General features: G+C 41.8%; 1 protein-coding gene across 1 annotated transcript; it reads left to right on the top strand.

Annotated features, from left to right (window-relative positions):
- The first annotated feature begins 1,531 nt into the window (after positions 1-1,531).
- Positions 1,532-13,597, top strand: nudt18 (nudix (nucleoside diphosphate linked moiety X)-type motif 18). Its single transcript, XM_073059748.1, has 5 exons — positions 1,532-1,659; positions 4,256-4,370; positions 7,383-7,534; positions 9,736-9,949; positions 11,377-13,597. Exons 3-5 carry the CDS (start codon positions 7,385-7,387, stop codon positions 11,976-11,978), a joined length of 966 nt encoding a protein of 321 aa, XP_072915849.1. The 5' UTR covers positions 1,532-1,659; positions 4,256-4,370; positions 7,383-7,384; the 3' UTR covers positions 11,979-13,597.
- Positions 13,598-20,981: the final 7,384 nt, after the last annotated feature.

The following is a 20,981-nucleotide window of genomic DNA, read 5'->3' as shown; positions in this document are numbered from 1 at the left end:
TGTGTTGCTTTATTATTCCCCAGGGTAGAAACGTCCAATGCTGGAAGATATAACACGATTTATTCTTGTAAATTAGAGTAATTTGTCACCGCACTGCTGCCGCAAAAATGAATTTCACGACACGTCAATACCGTAAGCTTGATTCTGATGTACAAACATCAGACCTTTTAAAATTCATATTCCCCTGGTGAAGAAGTCATCTCAGACATTCCAGCAATTAACGCTCTACTTTGTTAGTACGCACTAATTTGATTTGCTGTGCCTGCAGGTCATTTAAAGTCGCGAAGATTACTTTATTATTGATTATACACAACTCCAACGTCCCTTGCTGCATCTCTTCCATTCCCTCTCTTTCTCTTTTGATGGCGAGAGGAAGCTCACCGGGTCCTCGGGTCGGGTTGCATGGAGAGGCGATGCGGCAGTTTGAGACAGCTGGTCTCCCTTCTCGTCACAGGAGTGGTCTCTCTCTCCCTCGTTCGTGAGACAGAGCCTGTCTGAGAAGTAGAAGTGCTGGTTATGGACTGTAGTTTTTGATGGACTCTAGATCATATTCTCTTTGGGGACTTTACTAATGCTTGCGTGGGGGGGGGGGGGGGGGTCGATGTAAGTGGGGGAGGGGAGGAGAGGAGAGGGAAGGGTTGATGTTTTCGCTGCTGCTTGTGAGGGGCATAGGGCCTTTGGGGTTCTAACGTTTTTCTGTTATTCATTCTTTGTTTTATTCTGTCTGCGACGAGTAAGAATTTCGGGTATACGGCATACATTCTGATATTCAATTGAAACACTGATGCATTTTTTTTCAGAGGCTTATAAACAACTTCCAATACCTTAGCTCGAAATGGCAACGGTCAATTTCCCTCCAGCCCGACCAGTTGAGTTCTTCAGTTTTGTTCGTTGCGCCAGATTTCGGCATCTGCAGTTTTTTTATGTTTCCAACCTCCCGACATTTTTTTCTGTTCCCTACTTGCATAATCCCTGATGAAGTGCACAAGACCTCTCGTCTTTATGGCAGCCACTAAATGTTAAATCGTCAAAACTCAAAGACAATAAGATCAAACACATTTGAATGTTTATGCTTTAAGTTCCCTCATCTAATGCATGCCGCATGAACTTTGATACAGTGCCTTTAAATTCTGTACTTATCTTCTACTCGTCTTTGCTTTCCCCCTATTTTTGCTGTCTGCAAATCGCCTTGCCATCTCCTTCCCCTTAACTCCCCACTCTGGCTCCCAAACTGGATCATTGCTCTACCATTGGAAACCACCGCTCTGCATAATTTTGAAAAGGATTCCCGGCAGCTTTTCCCACTTTGCTTCCTTCTATCTGACCTGCTGAGCACTTCCAGTACTTTGTCTTTTTTTTTTATTTCCAAAGAAATGGTTCTCAGTTGCTAACTGGCCATATATTTTCAACATCTCCGTTTATGCAAAATCGGTTCCAGGACACACCGCCCTCACCTGAAGAGCATAATTCAATAGGAGGCGGTAATCTGGTTTTGATTGACATTTGGATTAGCCTGTGACGACTTGCGCTCCGTTTAGGTCACAGACGCGGAAGACGTCATGACGTTATGGCGGCTCTGGGAAGTGGACAGCGGCTTTTTCTGTTCCCGTGTCCCCTGACAACAGGGCCTGGGTTGTACCGGAGCTTTGCTGGGAAATGGTGAGGAATGAGGGAAAGAGAGTGGGGTGGAGTGGGTTGGGGGAGGGAAGAGGGATGAAGGTGGAGGATGGGATGGGGAGGGAAGAGTGATGAAGGTTGATGATGGGATGGGGAGGGAAGAGGGATGAAGGTGGAGGATGGGACGGGAAAGGGTGAGGGAGATGGAGGATGGGGTGAGGGTGGAGAACGGTGTGTGAAGGATCAGGTGAAGGAGTGGGGATGGAGGAATGTGGAGGGCGGGTGTAGGAAGGTGGGGGTGGAGAATGGAGTGTAAGAGCGAAGGGGTGGGGTTGGAGGAGAGAAGAGCTGTATGTCAATAAATACATAAATAAATCATACACCTGTCATGGAGATAAGCGAGAGTTTTTGAGAAGTCATAAAGTGAATCATACATAAGAGAGCTATTACCCTGTATTAGGATTATAATACCTCAAAAGGCTGCTGTAAGATGCTTAACATTGTCAAGAGTACAGGGGCATAGTGGAAAACTTTGTTTTGTGTGCACTCCATACAGATCAGTTCATTACAATCGTTGTGCAGTGGAAAACAGTTACAGAATGCTGAGCAAAGTATTGTAGTTAGAGAGAAGTTACAGTCAGGAAATAAATTGCAAAGCCATGATGATGCAGACTGTGAGGTCAAGAGTTCATCTTACAATGGAGGCAGTTCAAAGTCTCCCAAGAGCAGGATAGAAGTCTTTGAGCCTGACTGTATGTACTGTGGTATATGAAAGGTCTAGATAGTGTGGACATGGAAAGAATGTTTTCTGTAAGTCAAGTCACTTTTTATTGTCATTTCGACCATAACTGCTGGTACAGTACACAGTAAAAACGAGATGTTTTTCAGGACCATGGTGCTACATGAAACAGTACAAAAACATACTGAACTACATAAAAACAACACAGAAAAAAATGACACTAGACTATAGACCTACCCAAGACTGCATAAAGTGCACAAAATAGTGCAGGCATTACAATAAATAATAAACAAGACAATAGGCACAGTAGAGAGCAGTAAGTTGGTGTCAGTCCAGGCTCTGGGTATTGAGGAGTCTGATGGCTTGGGGAAGAAACTGTTACATAGTCTGGTCGTGAGAGCCTGAATGCTTCGGTGCCTTTTCCCAGATGGCAGGAGGGAGAAAAGTTTGTATGAGGGGTGCATGGGGTCCTTCATAATGCTGTTTGCTTTGCAGATGCAGCGTGTGGTGTAAATGTCTGTAATGGTGGGAGGAGAGACCCCGATGATCTTCTCAGCTGACCTCACTATCCGCTGCAGGGTCTTGCGATCCGAGACGGTGCAAATTCCGAACCAGGCAGTGATGCAGCTGCTCAGGATGCTCTCAATACAGCCCCTGTAGAATGTGATGACGATGGGGGGGGGGGAGATGGGAGATGTAATGGGGGAGTCTAGGACTGAAGAGCACAGCCTCAGAACAGAAGGACATCCATTTAAAACAGGGATGGGGAAAAGTTTCTTTAGCCAAATGGTGGTGAATCTGTGGAATTCATTGTCACGGACGGCTCTGGAGGCCAAGTCATTGGGTATATTTAAAGCGAAGATTGATGAGGGCATCAAAGGTTATGGCGAGCAGGCAGGAGAATGGGGTTTAGAGGGAAAATAAATCAGCCAAGAGTAAATGTTGGAATAGCCATGATGCCACTGGATGAGATGCTTTCTATGCAGTTTTGAGTCGCTTCATATCGGTGGTAGTATGATTGCTATGGGCTCACTTTCAAGAACTCTACAACCCTTGATCTCAATATATTTACTTGTTTAAATTTTTCTCTTGTGTTTGCAGTTTGTCTTTATCACATTGATTGTCAGTCTTTGTGTTCAGTTTTCACTGATTCTATTGTATTTCTTTGTTCTACTGTGAATGTCCCCAAGAATCATATGTAGTTATAAAGAAGGCAAAACAGCTGCTATAATTTATTAGGAATTTGAAGAGATTTGGTGTGTCAACAAATACACTCAAAGACTTCTATAGTTGTATCGTGGAGAGCATTCTGACAGGCTGCATCACTGTCTGGTATGGAGGGGCTACTGCACAGAACTGAAAGAAGCTGCAGAAGGTTGTAAATCTAGTCAGCTCCATCTTGGGCACTAGCCTACAAAGTACCCAGGACATCTTTAGGGAGCAGTGTCTCAGAAAGGCATCGTCCATTATGCATCCAGGGCATGCCCTTTTCTCACTGTTACCATCAGGTAGGAGATACAGAAGCCTCAAGGCACACACTGAGCGATTCAGGAACAGCTTCTTCCCCTCTGCCATCCAATTCCTAAATGGACATTGAAGCTTTGGACACTACCTCACTTTTTTTTTTAATATACAGTATTTCTGTTTCTGCATATTCTTTTAAATCTATTCAATATATGTAATTGATTTATTTGTTTATTTATTATTATGTTTTATTTTATTTTTTCTCTCTGCTAGATTATGTATTGCATTGAACTGCTGCTGGGAAGTTAACAAATTTCATGTCACATGCAAGCGATAATAAATCTGATTCTGATTCTTCTGGTGATATACACGTTTATGTACCCTGATAATAAATTTGAACTTTGAACTTCATTTTAATCCAGTTTTCTTTCACAGGCTCTGATTCATGTCGGCTAATGGTCTGGAGTTAGAATCCTGAGGAAATTTCCCTCCCTGCAATCAAGACATTCAGTCCAGTTACAGGGCCAAACTGATGTTCAACTGAGATCAGGTAATTCACAACTTGCTTTAAGACTTGTTCTACAGATTAGAGCTTGCTGTTTTTTGAGACCCTGCCTCTTTGCAGCAGAAGTGAGGAGCCTGCAGAGTTTTAAAATTTGCAGGTATAAAAGGAAGTCAGGCTCCAGCTGAGTACCCATCTTTAAAATGAGCATGAAATGAATGTCTTAAAACATATGAAGATAAATCCCCAGGGCTGGATCAGGTTTAGCCAAGGACTCTGTGGGAAGCTAGAGCAGTAATTGCAGGAGCCCTGGCTGGGATGTACACATCAACATTAGTGAGGGGCCAGAAGACTGGAGGGTAACTAACATTGTGCCTTTATTTAAGAAGGGCTACAAAGAAAACCAGGGGACTATTGACAAGTAGAATATCAGAGAGGATTCTGAGGGATAAGGTGTACAACCATTTGGAAAGATTGGCAACCAAGAAGATCGATTAGGGTAAGGTGGTAGGTGTGGTCTCTATGGACTTCAGGAGGTCTGCGATAAGAGTCCACGTGATACATGGGGTGCTATGAAAAGTTAAATCACATGGGATAAGGGGAGATACAATACAAAATTAGCTTGACGGTAGGACGCAGAGGGTAATGGCAGAAGGTTGCTTTTCAGACTGAAAGCCTGTGATGGTGATGTTCTCTGGGGCTCAGCTGCTAGATCCTTTGCAATAATTTGCATGAGAATTACAAGGAATTATCTAATCAAATCAAGTTTAATTATCATTCAGACCATACATGCATGCAGTCAAACGAGATGGCGTTCCTCTGGGGCCAAGATGCATAACATACATTTAGAATAGTGAGAGAGAGCAAAAAAACACGTCGTTATGCAAGAAAACACATGTATAGTCCATGTCCTTGAGCGACATGCAAATTGATGGTACAGCTGCTGGCAATCCACCTGTCGTTCCACTGGACGAACAGCAGAGGGCAGCACAGACAGGAGAGGCCAGCTCCCTACCAAGCATGGACTCCACGATACACCCCCTCCAACACTCTCTCACCTGGACTCCAGCAGCAGGCAAGCCCACTTGTGGCCTAGTCCTTTCTACAACCGCCTCTTTCACCACCTTACAAAGGAAATGGGCCTGCAACATCTCACATTATCAATGTCCAACAAGTCTTGAGATCACAAGAGAAACATCCAAAACAGTCTCTCATGGTTACAGTCTGCCGGCTTCACCTTCTACCGGCCCATCTGCCAGCTCCCTCTACACCCTGGCCAGCAGCTCCAAACAACGAACAGATCAATGATGCGGTAGACCTGCTGTATCAGTTGTTCTTAGAGTCCAGTAGAGTCTTACAATCAAAAAACACATTTTAAAAAGAAAACTGCACCATTGGTTGGCCCCCGAGAGGCTGCTGCGGTCAAACGCAACACCATCTTACTGGTAGTCCTATCTATAAAATTAGTAGGTTTGCATATCACTAAAATGGGTGGTGTCATTGACAGTGAAGGTGGTTATAGGATTTACAGAGGGATTTTGAACAGCTTGGGTAACTGGGCCAAAGAATGGCAAATGGAGTTTAATTCTGAGGTATTGCATTTTGGAAAGACAGATTTTCACAGTGAATGGTAGGGCCCTGGGGAATGGTGTAGAACAGAGTTACCTAGTATACAAGTACTATGGTTCCCTGAAAGTGGCATTGCTGGTAAACAGGGTGGTGAAGGAGGTTTTTGGTACATTGGCCTTCAGTCAGGGCACTGAGTACTGAAGTTGGAATGTTATGTTGCAGTTGTACAGGGTGTTGGTAAGCTGCACTTAGAATTTTATTCAGTTTTGGACACCCTTTTATAGGAAAGATGCCATTATAATGAAAATGGAGCAGAGGAGATTTACAAAGATGTTAATCAGGGCTGAAGGGACTGAGTTTTGGAGAGAAGTTGAGTAGGTTTGGATGTTTTGTCATTGGAGGGTTTGGAGTGAGAAGTGAAGTTATAGGGGTGCATAAAGTCATGAGGACTAGTGGGCCAAGGTTTAAGGTAAGAGAAGAGGAATTTGAGAACCCCATGAACACTGCTTTTCTCTTTTTTGCACTAATTTAATTTAACTTTTCTAATGTAAATACTTAACTAATTTACAGGTTTATTATGTATTGCAATGTACTGCTGCAGCATAACAACAAATTTCATGCCATATGCCAGTGATATTAAACCTGACTGATTCTGTACCAATTTCTTCATCAAGAGAGCAATTAGTGAATGGTTGAAGCTGCCAAAAGAAATGGTTGAGACAGGTATATTAACAACGTTTAAAAGGTACTTGGGTACATGGATTGGAAGGAGTCAGAGGGATATGGACCAAACGCTGGAACATGAGACTAGCTATGAACCAGTTGAACCAAAGGGCCTGTTACTGTGCTGTGTGACTCCAACTCTGTTACCTAACCTCATCCTGTCGGAATATTTTTGTAATTCAAGGAACTTCCTTCAATTACCAATTAATTTCAAGAATCAATGTTGTCTCTTAAAACAAGATAGTTTATTGTCATTCGTTAGTACATGAGTGTAAGGAGAACAAAATGATTGTTACTCCTGATCCGATGCAGCATAAGAGATGGAAAAAAGCACAATAAATATAAATATAAACACAATGTACGAGTAACTGTTCTATACATAGACTGTTTTACGTACATAAAGTGATGCTGGGTGATGCGTATGTAGTGATGGTGGGGTGGGTGTACATAAACTCCTCCATGAGGCTGGAGGGGTTGATCAGTCCAACAGCTTGGGCGGAGTGACTGTTTTTGAATAGTAGTTCTGGTGTGGATGTTGTGTAGCCTCTTCCCTGATGGGAATGGGATAAACAGTCCATGAGCAGGGTGGGTGGGATTCTTCATAACATTGCTAGCCTTTTTCTGCACCTTTCTGTACATATGTAACTTGATGGCGGCTACTTAGTTTCAACTACCCATTGCAGTGCAGTAACTGCTATATATATTTAACGTGCCAATTTTTTTTCTTTGATTTATTTGTTATTTTGAAATACATATTTTTTTATTAAGAGATGGATCCGATTGAAAATCAGCTGGAACTCCTTTTGAAAGGAGAAGGCATGGAGGTACAGAACTATGATTCCCCACTGGATGAAGTGGTACCTGTAATTGTGCGGAAAACTGTCTGTTACATCGTTGCTGCAATAATACTAAATGAGCAGGTAAGTCAGCTGCATCATCTACTCATGGGACCAAAATGTGTTGGAATTGGCTAGTGAGGAAACTAGTCCAGGGCTATGACCATTGCTCTGCAATTAGATGATATAAGGCAGGGGTGCCCCACCTGGAAACCGCAGACCCCTCGGTTAATGATAGGGGTGCATGGAATAAAAAAGCTTGGGAACCCCTGAAATAAGGAGATTAGTGCCACTTTGCTCTTCCTGCTGGTAGATCTTTCGACACAATATCCTTCTGGAAACTTTCTCAAGACTTTCTGCTAACTTCCTTAACACTGCTTCTGTCTCCCTGTCATTGAGAGATTTTGTTTTTACATTCAAGGTGCAAGTTTAGTAAAGGGATGGGCAATAGAAGAACAATGAAGATGATTTAAAAACATTTGGTTTTGCACTTCTTTATTAGGGGAAGACCTCATTAGGGGATGGGAGGTGAAGAGAGTCAATAACTTTAAATTCCTTAGTGTTATCTCAGGAGATCTGCCCTGGGACCAGCACACAAGTGGCTTTACAAGGAAGGCATGGCAGTACCTTTACTTTCTGGGAAGTTTGCACAGATTTAGCATGTCATCTACAACTTTGACAAACTTCTTTGGAGAGCATAATAATGGGTTGTATCACAGCCTGTTACGGAAACACCTGTGCCTATGAACAGAAAAGCTTACAAAAAGTGGTGGGTATAGCCCAGTCCATCACAGGAAAAGCCCTCCCCACCACTAAGCATACCTACAAGGAGCACTGCCACAAGAAAACAGCATCCATCATCAAGGACTCCCACCATTCAGGCCCAGCTTTCTTCTCGCTGCCATTGAGAAGGAGGTACAGAAGCCTTTAGGTCCCAGATCACCAGGTTCACGAACAGTTATCACCCTTCACTTTCAAGGATGCTACAACTCGTGTCCTCAGTATTATTTGCTTTTTTTTTTAAACTTATGTTTTATTATGTTTATGTTATTGTACAGTTTGCCAGTCTTTGTGATTCCATTGTATTTCTTGGTTCTGTGAATGCCAACAAGAAAATGAATCTCAGGTGATATACACATACTTTGATAATGAATTTACTTTGAACTTCGAAGCGTTAGAAAAACTCAGCAGGTAAAGCAACATCTGTAGAGAACAAAGTAGTTAACATGTCAGATCAATAACCTTGACCAACTTTGGTTAGTCACGTGCATTACCACATGATTTAAACAAAGTGCTACAACAGAGGCAAAACAGACATCATAAATGGGCAATTTTAAGAGTAAAGTGGGGCCAACATTTGGATAAAGGAGCCAGTCCAAGCTACTAAGAATCCAATAAATGTGACAAACTGGTTTAGTTGTAGTTCTAGTTACTTTTAATTACAAGAATGTTATCAGGATGCTTAATTAATGATATAATGTAGTGCTGCTACTCCACTGACATAAACATATCTGCAAGTTAGTTAGCAATTCATGGTGATCTATTTGAACTTTAATGTGGTTCCACTTGCATATGTCTTCTCTCCTGTGGGCAGCATGGTAGTGTAATGGTTAGAATTACGCTGTACAATGCCAGCATTCCGGTTCAATTCCACCACTGTCTGGAAGGACAGTGCCTTCCCTATGACTGCATGGCTTTCCTCTGGATGCTCCGGTTTCCTCCCACATTCCAAATACATATGGGTTAGAGTTAGTAAGTTATGAGCATGATACATTGGTACCAGAAACATGCTGACACTTGCCAACTGTCTTCAGCACATTCTCCAAGCATCGAGTCTGCTCTACCATTTCATCATGGCTGATCCATTCCCCTGATGGCCCCAAACTCCTGCCTTCTCCCTTCTGTTGGTCATCTTCTGCCCTCTGCTGGTCGTTGATGCAGATGATGCATTTCATTGGATGTTTCAATGTATAGGTGACAAATAATGCGAAGGATTTTTATCTTTCTTTAATATGGTTAATGCACTAGTATTTAGCAATGTTCTTTAAGTCTGTATGCATGCATGTGGATATGTATATTCCCTTTGATTTGTTAAGCTTGCTGAGCTGAGTTTTTCCTGTGATTCAAGTCTTGAGATTTAGTGGCTATTCTTGTATGTTGGATCTGGGCAAGTCCAATCATACATTAATGATGGCAAAGGTGTAGTTTTTGTTAAAATTTATATGGACCACCTTTCCCCCAAATACTAAATTTACAGTCCTTGCAACTTCTATCCCAACATGCAGAAAGAAGTGGTGATGATGCAGGAGGCAAAACAAGAATGTTATGGCAAGTGGTACCTGCCAGCAGGGAGGATGGAACAAAATGAAACCATCACTGAGGCCGTGAAGAGGGAAGTTCAAGAAGAAACTGGGTTGGAGTGCGAGCCCTACACTCTGCTGAGCGTGGAGGAAAGAGGTCCACGATGGATCCGGTTTGTTTTCCTGGCAAGAATTACAGGTGCATATTTCCCTTTTTGGTGAAGGTGGGAGTGATGGGAATTAAAGTGGCCGTTGCACTGTGATGAGCGAATACAAAGTAATGACTACAGTCCTGAATTGTTTACTTTGGAATGTATACACTGGGTATATTTTGATGGGAATTTCTTTTTTTGTAAATTGGTATTTTGTAACATATCAAACAATAATTTTAAGCTATATGTTGTTTATATGCTGATTCGTTTTTATGTTATAACTGGTGTCAATGGACTGTGTAATTAAGAATCTGAATTATTCTTTCAAAAACTGAAGTATTATGGATTTGGCTTTTGAGATCTTAGTGTTGTGGACTTTCCTAAGTAAAAAATGAGGAATCAATGGCAATGAAATGGTTCATTCAGTGGACAACATTTGTAAAAGTCACCTGTAACTCATTGTACAGGTTAAGTACCCCCTTATCTGAAATGCTTGGGGCTGGAAGTGTTTTGGGTTTTGGATTTTTTCAGATTTTGAAATATATAATGAGATAGTTTGGAATTGCTATCATTTCCAACTCTGAATTTATGGGCCTCAAGTAAACAGTCTTTATCTTACAGTGTTCATCACACATGTTGTTAACAGTAAAAATTATTACATTGCATAATTATAAAGTGTACAGGATAACGAAAGCAGCAAAGTAGGATCAGAATTCCTGAATCAGCTGTTGAACAACAGCAGGCTTTCGGTCTCTACCTACGATGCTGTGTTTTGATTAAAAGGTTACAGTACACTGTATTTGCATTTACCTTTTTTTAAGGTTTTATGTAAGGTAAAAAAAAAATCAGCATTTCTTCTGGTGTTAGATTTTCATCACCTACACTTTAAAAATGTAATGAATGCCATTATGTAAGGTATAAAAACAAACAGCATCGTATACTTGTTCTGGTGTTAAATTTTCATGATCAGCAGATGCTTTAAAAATTTGATGCCATGCCTTTTCTTAAATTTCTGCAACCAGTCTGCTGAATATTCACAATTACCTTTGATTTTCAGTTTGTTATGATAGGTCTATGCTTGTTTCGTGATCAGCATACCGTTAAGCAGCATATGTTCAGTCCTCTAATACACGATCGAGATCTTCATTTTTCAGGTGAAATTTTCAATTTGTGATGTCATGGCAACACTTTAAAAAAAATCTGATTTCAGAAGTTTTCAGATTTTGGAATTTCAGATAAGGGGTATTCAACCTGTAATTTTTTTGTGTGTTAAGTTCATGGTTCTAAAGAAACATCAATATTAGCGTTACCGAGATAATTTTATCTAAAAATGTATTATTCACAGAGGTTTCATAGCAATTAATCACTGTTAGATTTTGAATTTACTCCTCTAGTAACTTCAACAAAAATTTTGTATTGGGTGGTATTTAATTTGATGAGTCCAATGCTGATATTAAGCAATGTTTATTTCTAGGAGGGAACTTGAAGACTACATCAGAGAGTGATGCGGAATCCTTGCAGGCAAGATGGTGGGACAGAGTGTCACCACTTCCCCTGAGAGCCAGAGACATCTTAAATTTGATTTCATTTGCTGTCAAGCACAAAGAGAAAGCTTCTCATCCAGTGATTATGCCTGCTGAGTTGCCCTGCCCAGTTGTGTGTCACCGAGTAGTATCAGCCTTTCTCAACAAAAGCAATGAACTGTGGCTGCTGACTAACAATCAGAGCCATCCCCATTTCCCCGTCACTGTCTGTGGTTCCTCCTCAGCCGATCTATCCTGCAGCGTAGAAGTGGCCATCTACAGACTGATCAAGGAGTGCTTGAGGGATTCGCAGGTCAAGGTGAAAACTCATGGCATCTTGGGGTTGCAACACAGCGGTGGAATCACTGGGAAGACAGATGGTGTTTGTTTCAATGTGCTGGTCACTGTCGCCCAGGTGGAAACTACATACAGCCAGTTCCCTCCAGATATTAACAGTGTGAAGTACTCTTGGCACAAAGTGGACAATGATGATTTAAAAATTCAGTTGTTAGAGAGATTGTCATTTTCTTCTGTTGTGCCATTTTTGAATTAAAGTGACAAGGGAAACATTAAAATAAAAGGATGTTGAATCTTTTTGTATTGATTGCCTGAGGCTACGTCCACTCTACACTGGATAAATCCGTAACCGAAGCTTTTTCTCTTTGTTTTTACCCTCCATCCACACTAAAACGGCGTTTTCGTCCTCCGAAAATGGAGATTTTCAGAAAGACTCTCCAGAGTGTGTAATTTAAAAAATGCTGGATTGGCCGGAGCAGTGTGGATGGGGTAACTGGAGAAATCTAAAATTGCTGTCATGACGTGCCGTTTTAGACCATTTCATAGTTTTCTTGAACGCAACCTAACAATTTCAGAACAGACAGCAATGAGACTAAAGCCAGAAGAGTTAGAAATGTACTCACCAAATACTTTGACCCATAACGTACTGAATAAATAAGTATACTCACTTTGCCCTGTTTTCTGTTCTTGCTCATATGAAGTTGGTATTTATGCAAGTACTTCTCTGACAATAGATGTGTAACAGCCTAATGTAACATTGTATGGAAATACAAGATAATACTGATGCAGACATGTTTTATACATTTAACAAGGGGCTTTATTAATGCAACAGAGTTCGTCAGTTTTTCAATGTTCGTCGTCAGTCGGGTCATACTGTCTGTGAACTCCCTGTCGGTTGCCTCCATACGCTCAAGTATTTGTTTTCTTTTAGTTTTAAGTCCTCCTGCGCGAGAGCCAACAGCTGTCCGTTGCTTAAGTTTTTCTAATCTGTATCTGAACAAACGCGTACCAAGTCTTTCACAGCGAGATTCGACACCAAACATGTCACTTGTTTTCAGTAGATGTGTCCTGCGCATGTGCAGTAGGAGGAGATTTGCCAAAGTATCCGTTTTAATGTGGACAGAGATATTTTTAAAAACGCCTAGTGTGGACACCTATTTTTATGCGAAACCGGTGTTTTCAAAATTATCCGGTCTAGTGTGGACGTAGCCTGAGTCTAGGCCCTGTAATGAACTTAGGCATTCTTTTATTATGTGTCATGTTACATAAGAAATCATGGTCTTTCCATGACAATGATTGTTTGCAGATTTTTCTGTAGAAGTGGATTGTCATTTACAAGACAAGACACCCCAGCTATTATCAATACTCTTCAGAGACTGTCTGCCTGGAGTCATCGGTAGCACAACCAGGACTTGTGATATGCATCAGCTGCCCATACAATTGTCCACCACCTGCTCCCGTGACTTCATGTGACCCTGATCGGTAGTAGGGGGCTAAGTCAGTGCTGCACCTTGCTCAAGGGTGATCTGCAGGCTAGTATATATAAATTGGAATTTTATCACTGGAGCATCTACATCCCACTTCACAATCCAAGAGTATTAAGGAAAAAGATTTTCTATTAGTGGTTAGGCTTCAACATGTGGGAGACAAAAAGACCTGATGGACAGATTGAAATAAAAAAGACACTTGACCTTGCAAATAACTGAATCTTGAAGACGGTGTAATTTTTCCCCCCTTTACTGGGTAAATCTTTTATTTCCTTACTCCAATGCTTGATGATATTGGACCTGATTTACCTTTTATGTGGTAGATGCCTGTTGAAAGCTTTTTGTAGCACAATGCCACCACCCTGATTAAAGAGAATAATCAAATGTTTTTCCTTCTAAGTGTTACTTTATTAATACATCCTTTATTAAAGGCTGATTAAAAAACAATTTATAATAAAATATTCGCACTGCAGATTAAATGCCCAGAATATTTTCTCTTATAATCCACTTCAACTTATTGCACTAAACACACTCCCTACTTTATTTTTACAGCTGCGTGGACCAACCATTGCTCTGAGCAGGAAATTTTTACATGTTCTGAAAACTCTGCAGCACTTTAAATGTTTTCATTTTGTAATATGTGCACTATGAATATTTAAAATGAAAATTGAAAAATCACATACTTTTGATTTTATTTATTAATTAAAGGGTTCAATATCAGAATATATACAGTATACAACTATAATTCTTCACAGATATCCATGAAACAAACTTGAAAGGAAGAATGACAGAAAAAAAAGTTAGAGCCCCAAAACCACTCCTTCCCATACACAAGCAGCAGCAAATGCAACATCCCTCCCCTCCCCAGTCGCTCCAACAAAAGCATCAACCCCACCACCCACTATGCAACTAATAGCAAAGTCCCCAGAGAACATGATCTAGAATCCATCAAAAATTCAATACAGTACAACAAAGAAAATCTTTCATGTTCCGTAAACGTTTTCTAGCCACGCGGCACGAAGTCTATGTACGTGGGAGCATTTCGGCTACTACACAGCCACACTCCTGCACAGCTTGCGGGGAGCGGCGCTCGGATGGCACTGAGAATGTGGAGGTCATGTGGCAGGAGCACACAGTAGACCTGTGAACCCCACAAATTACACACTACTCATCCCACTGGACACCCCTTCCCCATCTGTGATAGATCCTCAGAGACTGCCTTGGAAGTACTGACTTTGAATGCAGTGGTGTACCTACTTGGGTTGGTCAGTCTGAAATCAACATTTGGAAATTAACAGGAAAATGGCATTCCCAATGCCACGAACAAGAACCCATAATATTAACAGTAAGACTAAATCCCAGCTGATGTATTTAGAGAATGCAAACGACGTAAAGCAATGTCTATGGAATTTATTATAAAATCATTTGTCCCACACCACCAGGTTCAGGAACAGCTATTACCCATCGACCATCAGGCTCTTGAACCACACCAACACTAAACTAATTCCACAGTATGGACTCACGTTTAAGAACTCACAATTTATGTTCTCGATATTTATTGTTTATTTATTTATTATGTTTTGTGTTTGCAATTTGTTGTCTTTTGCACATTGGTTGTTTGTCCGTCTTCATCGTTTGTGGGTTTCTCATTGATTCTATTGTGTTTCTTTGCACTTACTGTGAATGCCTACAAGAAAATGAATCCCGGAGCAGCATAATAAATTTAGTTTGAACTTTATAAAAATATAAATCTTAATGACTATTTCAGACTTGGATGTGTTAGTATGGTAGAAATACCCCACCCTTCGAATCACTTACCGAAACAAATGACATCAGCATCTACTTGTGTTGGCATTTGTACCGACCTGGTGGCGAAGAACCATAATCGGAGTCTCAGACCACTACAGCACAGACTACAACCCATCTAGTCAATTCTGCCTAGTTCCAGCGACCCACACCTGAACCACTACCCTCCATTCCCCTCCCCTCCATATACTTCACAAAGGTCTCTTAAATATTCCAATCGAACCTGCATCCGCCAGCTGACTCCAAACTTGCACTACCCTCCGAGTGAAGAAGTTCCCCCTAAATATTTCACCTTTCACCCTTAACTTATGACCTCTGGTTCGAGTTTCACCCATTCACTGGGAAAAAGGCTGCTTGCATTTACCCCATCTATACCCCACATAATTTTGCGTCAACAACAGCGACGCCACCTTTCCTGATAGGCTGAGTGCTTTCTATGCACCGTACGACCAATTGAATGAAGTGGGGTCGAGGAAAGCTCCCCTCTCTTCACAGGTACGCTGCCTGGCCGCAGCTTATGTGAGGAGGACCCTAGCCTGGATGAACCCACGCAAAACTGCAGGGCCGGTCAACGCACCCAGTCAGGTACCGAGGGCCTGTGCGGCCCAGCTAACAGGTGATGGCTGCGTCCTCTCGGGTCTGACTGACACTACCGGATGGCCAGTTCCTGCGAAAGGTATCCTATCTCGTCCAGAGAAAAGGGCCAAGACCTCTCCGAATTCCTGCGCTTGGTACTGGGTCACGCCCCTTTTGATTACAGGTCACACACGCGGTGCTTCTGAGCAGTTTTTCTGAACACATCGTTCCCCTGCTCCCGTTGTAGAGAACTTTCACTCTCTGCTTACAGCGATATCCTCTACACAATAGTCGCAACTCTCTGCTCTGTACAGGAAACAAGGAATCGCCAAGTCATTGATTTGCCACTTTTATAGATTTCTTGGTATCGATTTGTGGAAGCATGGTTTCAGATGTATGGCAGCTGCTCTGCCGCAGACTGCAAAGTTGTAGACACGGCTCTAAGGATATTGGAAGTGTTGTAGACACTAAGGAGAAGGATATTGAATTGTGTAAGGTGTGGGAAACAAGTAAGGAAGTTATGGAACCTATGACAATTAAAGAGGTGGAAGTACTGGCGCTTTTAAGAAATTTAAAAGTGGATAAATCTCCGGGTCCTGACAGGATATTCCCTAGGACCTTGAGGGAAGTTTGTGTAGAGATAGCAGGAGCTCTGACGGAGATCTTTCAGATGTCATTAGAAACGGGGATTGTGCCGGAGGATTGGCGTATTGCTCATGTGGTTCCATTGTTTAAAAAGGGTTCTAGAAGTAAGCCTGGCAATTATAGACCTGTCAGTTTGACATCAGTGGTGGGTAAATTAATGGAAAGTATTCTTAGAGATCGTATTTATAATTATCTGGATAGACAGGATCTGATTAGGAGTAGCCAGCATGGATTTGTGCGTGGAAGGTCATGTTTGACAAACCTTATTGAATTTTTTGAAGAAGTTACGAGGAATGTTGATGAGGGTAAGACAGTGGATGTAGTCTATATGGACTTCAGCAAGGCCTTTGACAAAGTTCCACATGGAAGGTTAGTTAAGAAGGTTCAGTCGTTAGGTATTAATGCTGGAGTAATAAAATGGATTCAACAGTGGCTAGATGGGAGATGCCAGAGAGTAGTGGTGGATAATTGTTTATCGGGATGGAGGCCGGTGACTAGCGGGGTGCCTCAGGGATCTGTTTTGGGCCCAATGTTGTTTGTAATATACATAAATGATCTGGATGATGGGGTGGTAAATTGGATTAGTAAGTATGCCGATGATACTAAGGTAGGAGGTGTTGTGGATAATGAGGTGGGTTTTCAAAGCTTGCAGGGAGATTTATGCCGGTTAGAAGAATGGGCTGAACGTTGGCAGATGGAGTTTAATGCTGAGAAGTGTGAGGTTCTACATTTTGGCAAGAATAATCCAAATAGAACATACAGGGTAAATGGTAGGGCATTGAGGAATGCAGTGGAACAGAGAGATCTAGGAATAACAGTGCATAGTTCCCTGAAGGTGGAGTCTCATGTAGATAGGGTGGTGAAGAAGGCTTTTGGAACGCTGGCCTTTATAAATCAGAGCATTGAGTACAGAAGTTGGGATGTAATGTTAAAATTGTACAAGGCATTGGTAAGGTCAAATTTGGAATATTGTGTACAGTTCTGGTCACCGAATTATAGGAAAGATATCAATAAATTAGAGAGAGTGCAGAGACGATTTACTAGGATGTTACCTGGGTTTCAGCACTTAAGTTACAGAGAAAGGTTGAACAAGTTAGGTCTCTATTCATTGGAGCGTAGAAGGTTGAGGGGGGATTTGATTGAGGTATTTAAAATTTTGAGAGGGATAGATAGAGTTGACGTGAATAGGCTGTTTCCATTGAGAGTAGGGGAGATTCAAATGAGAGGACATGATTTGAGAGTTAGGGGGCAAAAGTTTAAGGGAAACACGAGGGGGTATTTCTTTACTCAGAGAGTGATAGCTGTGTGGAATGAGCTTCCTGTAGAAGTAGTAGAGGCCAGTTCAGTTGTGTCATTTAAGGTAAAATTGGATAGGTATATGGACAGGAAAGGAGTGGAGGGTTATGGGCTGAGTGCGGGTAGGTGGGACTAGGTGAGATTAAGAGTTCGGCACGGACTAGGAGGGCCGGAATGGCCTGTTTCCGTGCTGTGATTGTTATATGGTTATATGGCTCAGCACATCACGGAAACCAGCCTCCCCTCTATGAAATCTGTCTACATTTCTTGTTGCCTCAGGAAACCTACCAACCTCATCCACCACGACATTCTCACTCCTGTAGGCTTCCTTCTGCCACAAATAGTTGTGTCCTCGGCGAATTTATAGATAGCGTTTGAGCTGTGTCTCGCCACAGTCATATTTGTAAAGAAAGTCAGACCAGTGGTCTCAGCACGCACCCTTGAGTGGCGCCTGTGTTGATTGCCAACGAAGAGGAGATGGTATTTCCGCGCAGACTGTGGTCTCACCAATAAGGAAGTCAAGGATCCAGTTGAAGAGGTACAGAGGCCCAGGTTCTTGATTAGTACTGAGTAGATGATGGTGTTGAACGCTGACATTCAGACTATTTATTGTCGTTGGTGTTCTGAAATATTGGTAGACATGAGTCTCTTTCAACCACTGAGGTGTTTCACAATGATATCACAGCTAATTTTCGACAACCCATTCAGTGTACATGGAAAAGAACACGGTAGAATGAAACATTAAAAAAAAGTCTTCTACTTGTTTCGGAACTTTTTATACTGTACTCGTTTTAATTTCATTCAGTCTTCCCCGGGAACAGCAAAAGGTTTGACAAAGTTCTAATAGTTGTTATATTCACAAATCTTCCCGCCAAATGGAGGTAACTTTATCAAGATGGGTAACACGTCCCATTCTGGAGCTGATTCTTTTTCCGTGTGTTTCCAGTCTATACTTTCACAGCTAGCTCTCTGCCAGTTATCCCATCAGTGTTACTCGGAGAATGAACCCCTCAGGGACTAGTTAAGTACTATTGCTTTTAAAACTGAAGGCAACGGGGTTATCTGCTCCCGACCCCTTAGCCCACAGATCACCATAGCCCTTTGTCACATTCTATAGCCCTCTCTCCGGTTAGGTCTGAATAAACCTTAAAGCACGCGCCAAGGAAAATCGCATCCAACAAAATACGTTGAGCGAATAGTAATTGCTGAAAATATTCCAACGATCGTGCGGACTGCAACGTTCAAAGTAAATTCTATTATCAACGTACAGTGCATATACGTCACTATATACAACACTGAGATCCATTTTCTTCCGGGCATTCACAGTAAATAGGAAGAAACGCGACAAAGTCGACGAAAACCCACACACAAGACGGACAAACAGCCGATGTGCAAACGTCAACCAATTTTGCAAATACAGAAAGAAAAATAAACAAAATAATAATACATACATACATAAATAAGCAAATATCGTGAACATGAGATGACGAGTCCTTGAAAGTGAGTCCATAGATTGTAGGAACAGTTCAGTATTGGGGTGAGTGAAGTTATCCCCCACCCCCTCGATTTAAGAGCCTGATGCTTGACAGTGGTCCTGAACTTGGTGGTGTGGCTCCTGAGACTCCTGTATCTCCTCCCTTATCGCAGGAGCGAGGTGAACTACTAGGCTGTAACCACAACCCTTTGTGGGCTTTTCCATTCAGGGGGGATCGGTGTTCCCATACCAGGCCGTGATGCAACCGGGTGACATGGACAGTGTAGAAACAGGCAAATGGAATCGAATTTAGAGGGGTGTGTGATATGTTTCTGAGGTAACGCAGAAAGGTTTGGGGACGCACAATAAACAGGAGGGGTGTAAAGTTTTGGAATGTGTGCCAACAGACGCTTAACACTTACAAGAGAGCTATGGATGGTGGTGAACTCAAGTGCAAAGTAAGGCCTGGAATTAACTCGGAATTGAAGGAAACAAGATGACACAAATGAAATCTAAAGGCAAACAGCAGTACGAGAAACGGAACTCCTACGATTGAGAACTAAGTGCCTAGCACAAAGCCTTTAAGTACAGACTTTCCATAAAGGGATCCGGCAGGCAATAATTGGCAGTCTGCGTCTTAAAGGGACGGCGTCTGCTAACCATACTCCGGGGAAATGGAGAGCCAAAACTTGGATGCCTGCTGCTGTTCAGTCGGAAGCATGACACAAGGTAGGTGTTTTGAAAGGCAGCCAAGTCTTCATTTCTTTAATACCAATATGAATACCAGTAACAAATAAAAAAGCAGAAATCAGAATCAGGTTTAATATCACCTGCATCCGTCGTGAAATTTGCTAATTTTGCGGCAGCAGTACAATGCATGCATGATAAATATAAGGAAAAAAATGAATTACAGTAATTATATTTGTATATTAAATTGTTATGTTAAAATAAATAATACACAAGCAGAAATTTTTTAGAGTATTTAGGTAGTGTTCATGTGTTCAATGTCCATATAGAAATCGGATGGCAAAGGAGAAAAAGCTGTTCCTGAATCGTTGAGTGTGTGCCTTAGGTTTCTGTACCTCCTTCCTGATGGTAACAATGAGAAGAGGACATGTCCTGGGTGATAGGAGTCCTTAATAATGGACTCCGCCTTCCTGAGGCACCGCTCCGTGAAGATGTCTTGGATACTACCGAGGCTAGTATCTATGATGGAGCTGACTAATTTTACAACTTTCTACAGCTTACTTCGATCCTGTGCAGTAGCCACCACCACTCCACCCGCCCCCAATACGAGACGGTGACGCAGCCATTCAAAATGCTCTCCATGGTATAAGTGGGCAGGAATCACTACTGCCCTGTTGACCGAGTTTTGTCCAGTCTGAGCTTTAGGTCATAAAATACACTTTTCCTCAATTAATCAAAAGTTGTTCTGGCACAAGATGCAAGTCCACGTCTTCCAATGTCTTGAATCTTTATTGCATATTGGTATTGGAGGGCATTTTCTCAAAAAAAAAGTTTTGGCATGTAAAACATTTTGATGTAAGCCCACATTATCATATACTCCAAAATGTCATTGCGTACCTACAGAAGATACTGAATGTCTTAGAAAACTGGCTCTAGGATCTGTGAATATAGTCTTCTGTTTCCAAAAGCTAATGTTTGCAATGAAAGTGACGAATGTGTCCCCTTTTGGTCATTGATGCCTTTGTCCAATTTCAGCTCTAATTCTGGATTTGTTTGTTATTGTCTCAGGGAGGGATTAGTTTGATAATCTACAGAGAATCATTTTGTAATTGGATCAAATGACTGCTTCTTTTTCTGCTATGTCCATTTCACCTAATTAAAGGGGCCTCACCCTGATGAAGTACTATTCAGGAGAACTATATGGAGAGGAATTCCATTCTGACATGTTGGGCCATGGCCTCCTCTACCTCTACTGCCACAATGAGGCCACTTTCAGTTTGGAGGAGCA

Source organism: Hemitrygon akajei, chromosome 1 (genome assembly GCF_048418815.1).
Source record: "Hemitrygon akajei chromosome 1, sHemAka1.3, whole genome shotgun sequence".
Taxonomy (NCBI): Eukaryota; Metazoa; Chordata; class Chondrichthyes; order Myliobatiformes; family Dasyatidae; genus Hemitrygon; species Hemitrygon akajei.
This window is presented reverse-complemented; position numbering and strand designations above follow the sequence as displayed.

Bases quoted from the DNA above. Each gene is read 5' to 3' on its own strand.
- nudt18 (XM_073059748.1), top strand. From the start codon at position 7,385: ATGGATCCGATTGAAAATCAGCTGGAACTCCTTTTGAAAGGAGAAGGC. The intron at 7,535-9,735 runs GTAAGTCAGCTG...CCCAACATGCAG, and splicing joins CAATAATACTAAATGAGCAG to AAAGAAGTGGTGATGATGCA. The intron at 9,950-11,376 runs GTGCATATTTCC...GTTTATTTCTAG, and splicing joins TTTCCTGGCAAGAATTACAG to GAGGGAACTTGAAGACTACA.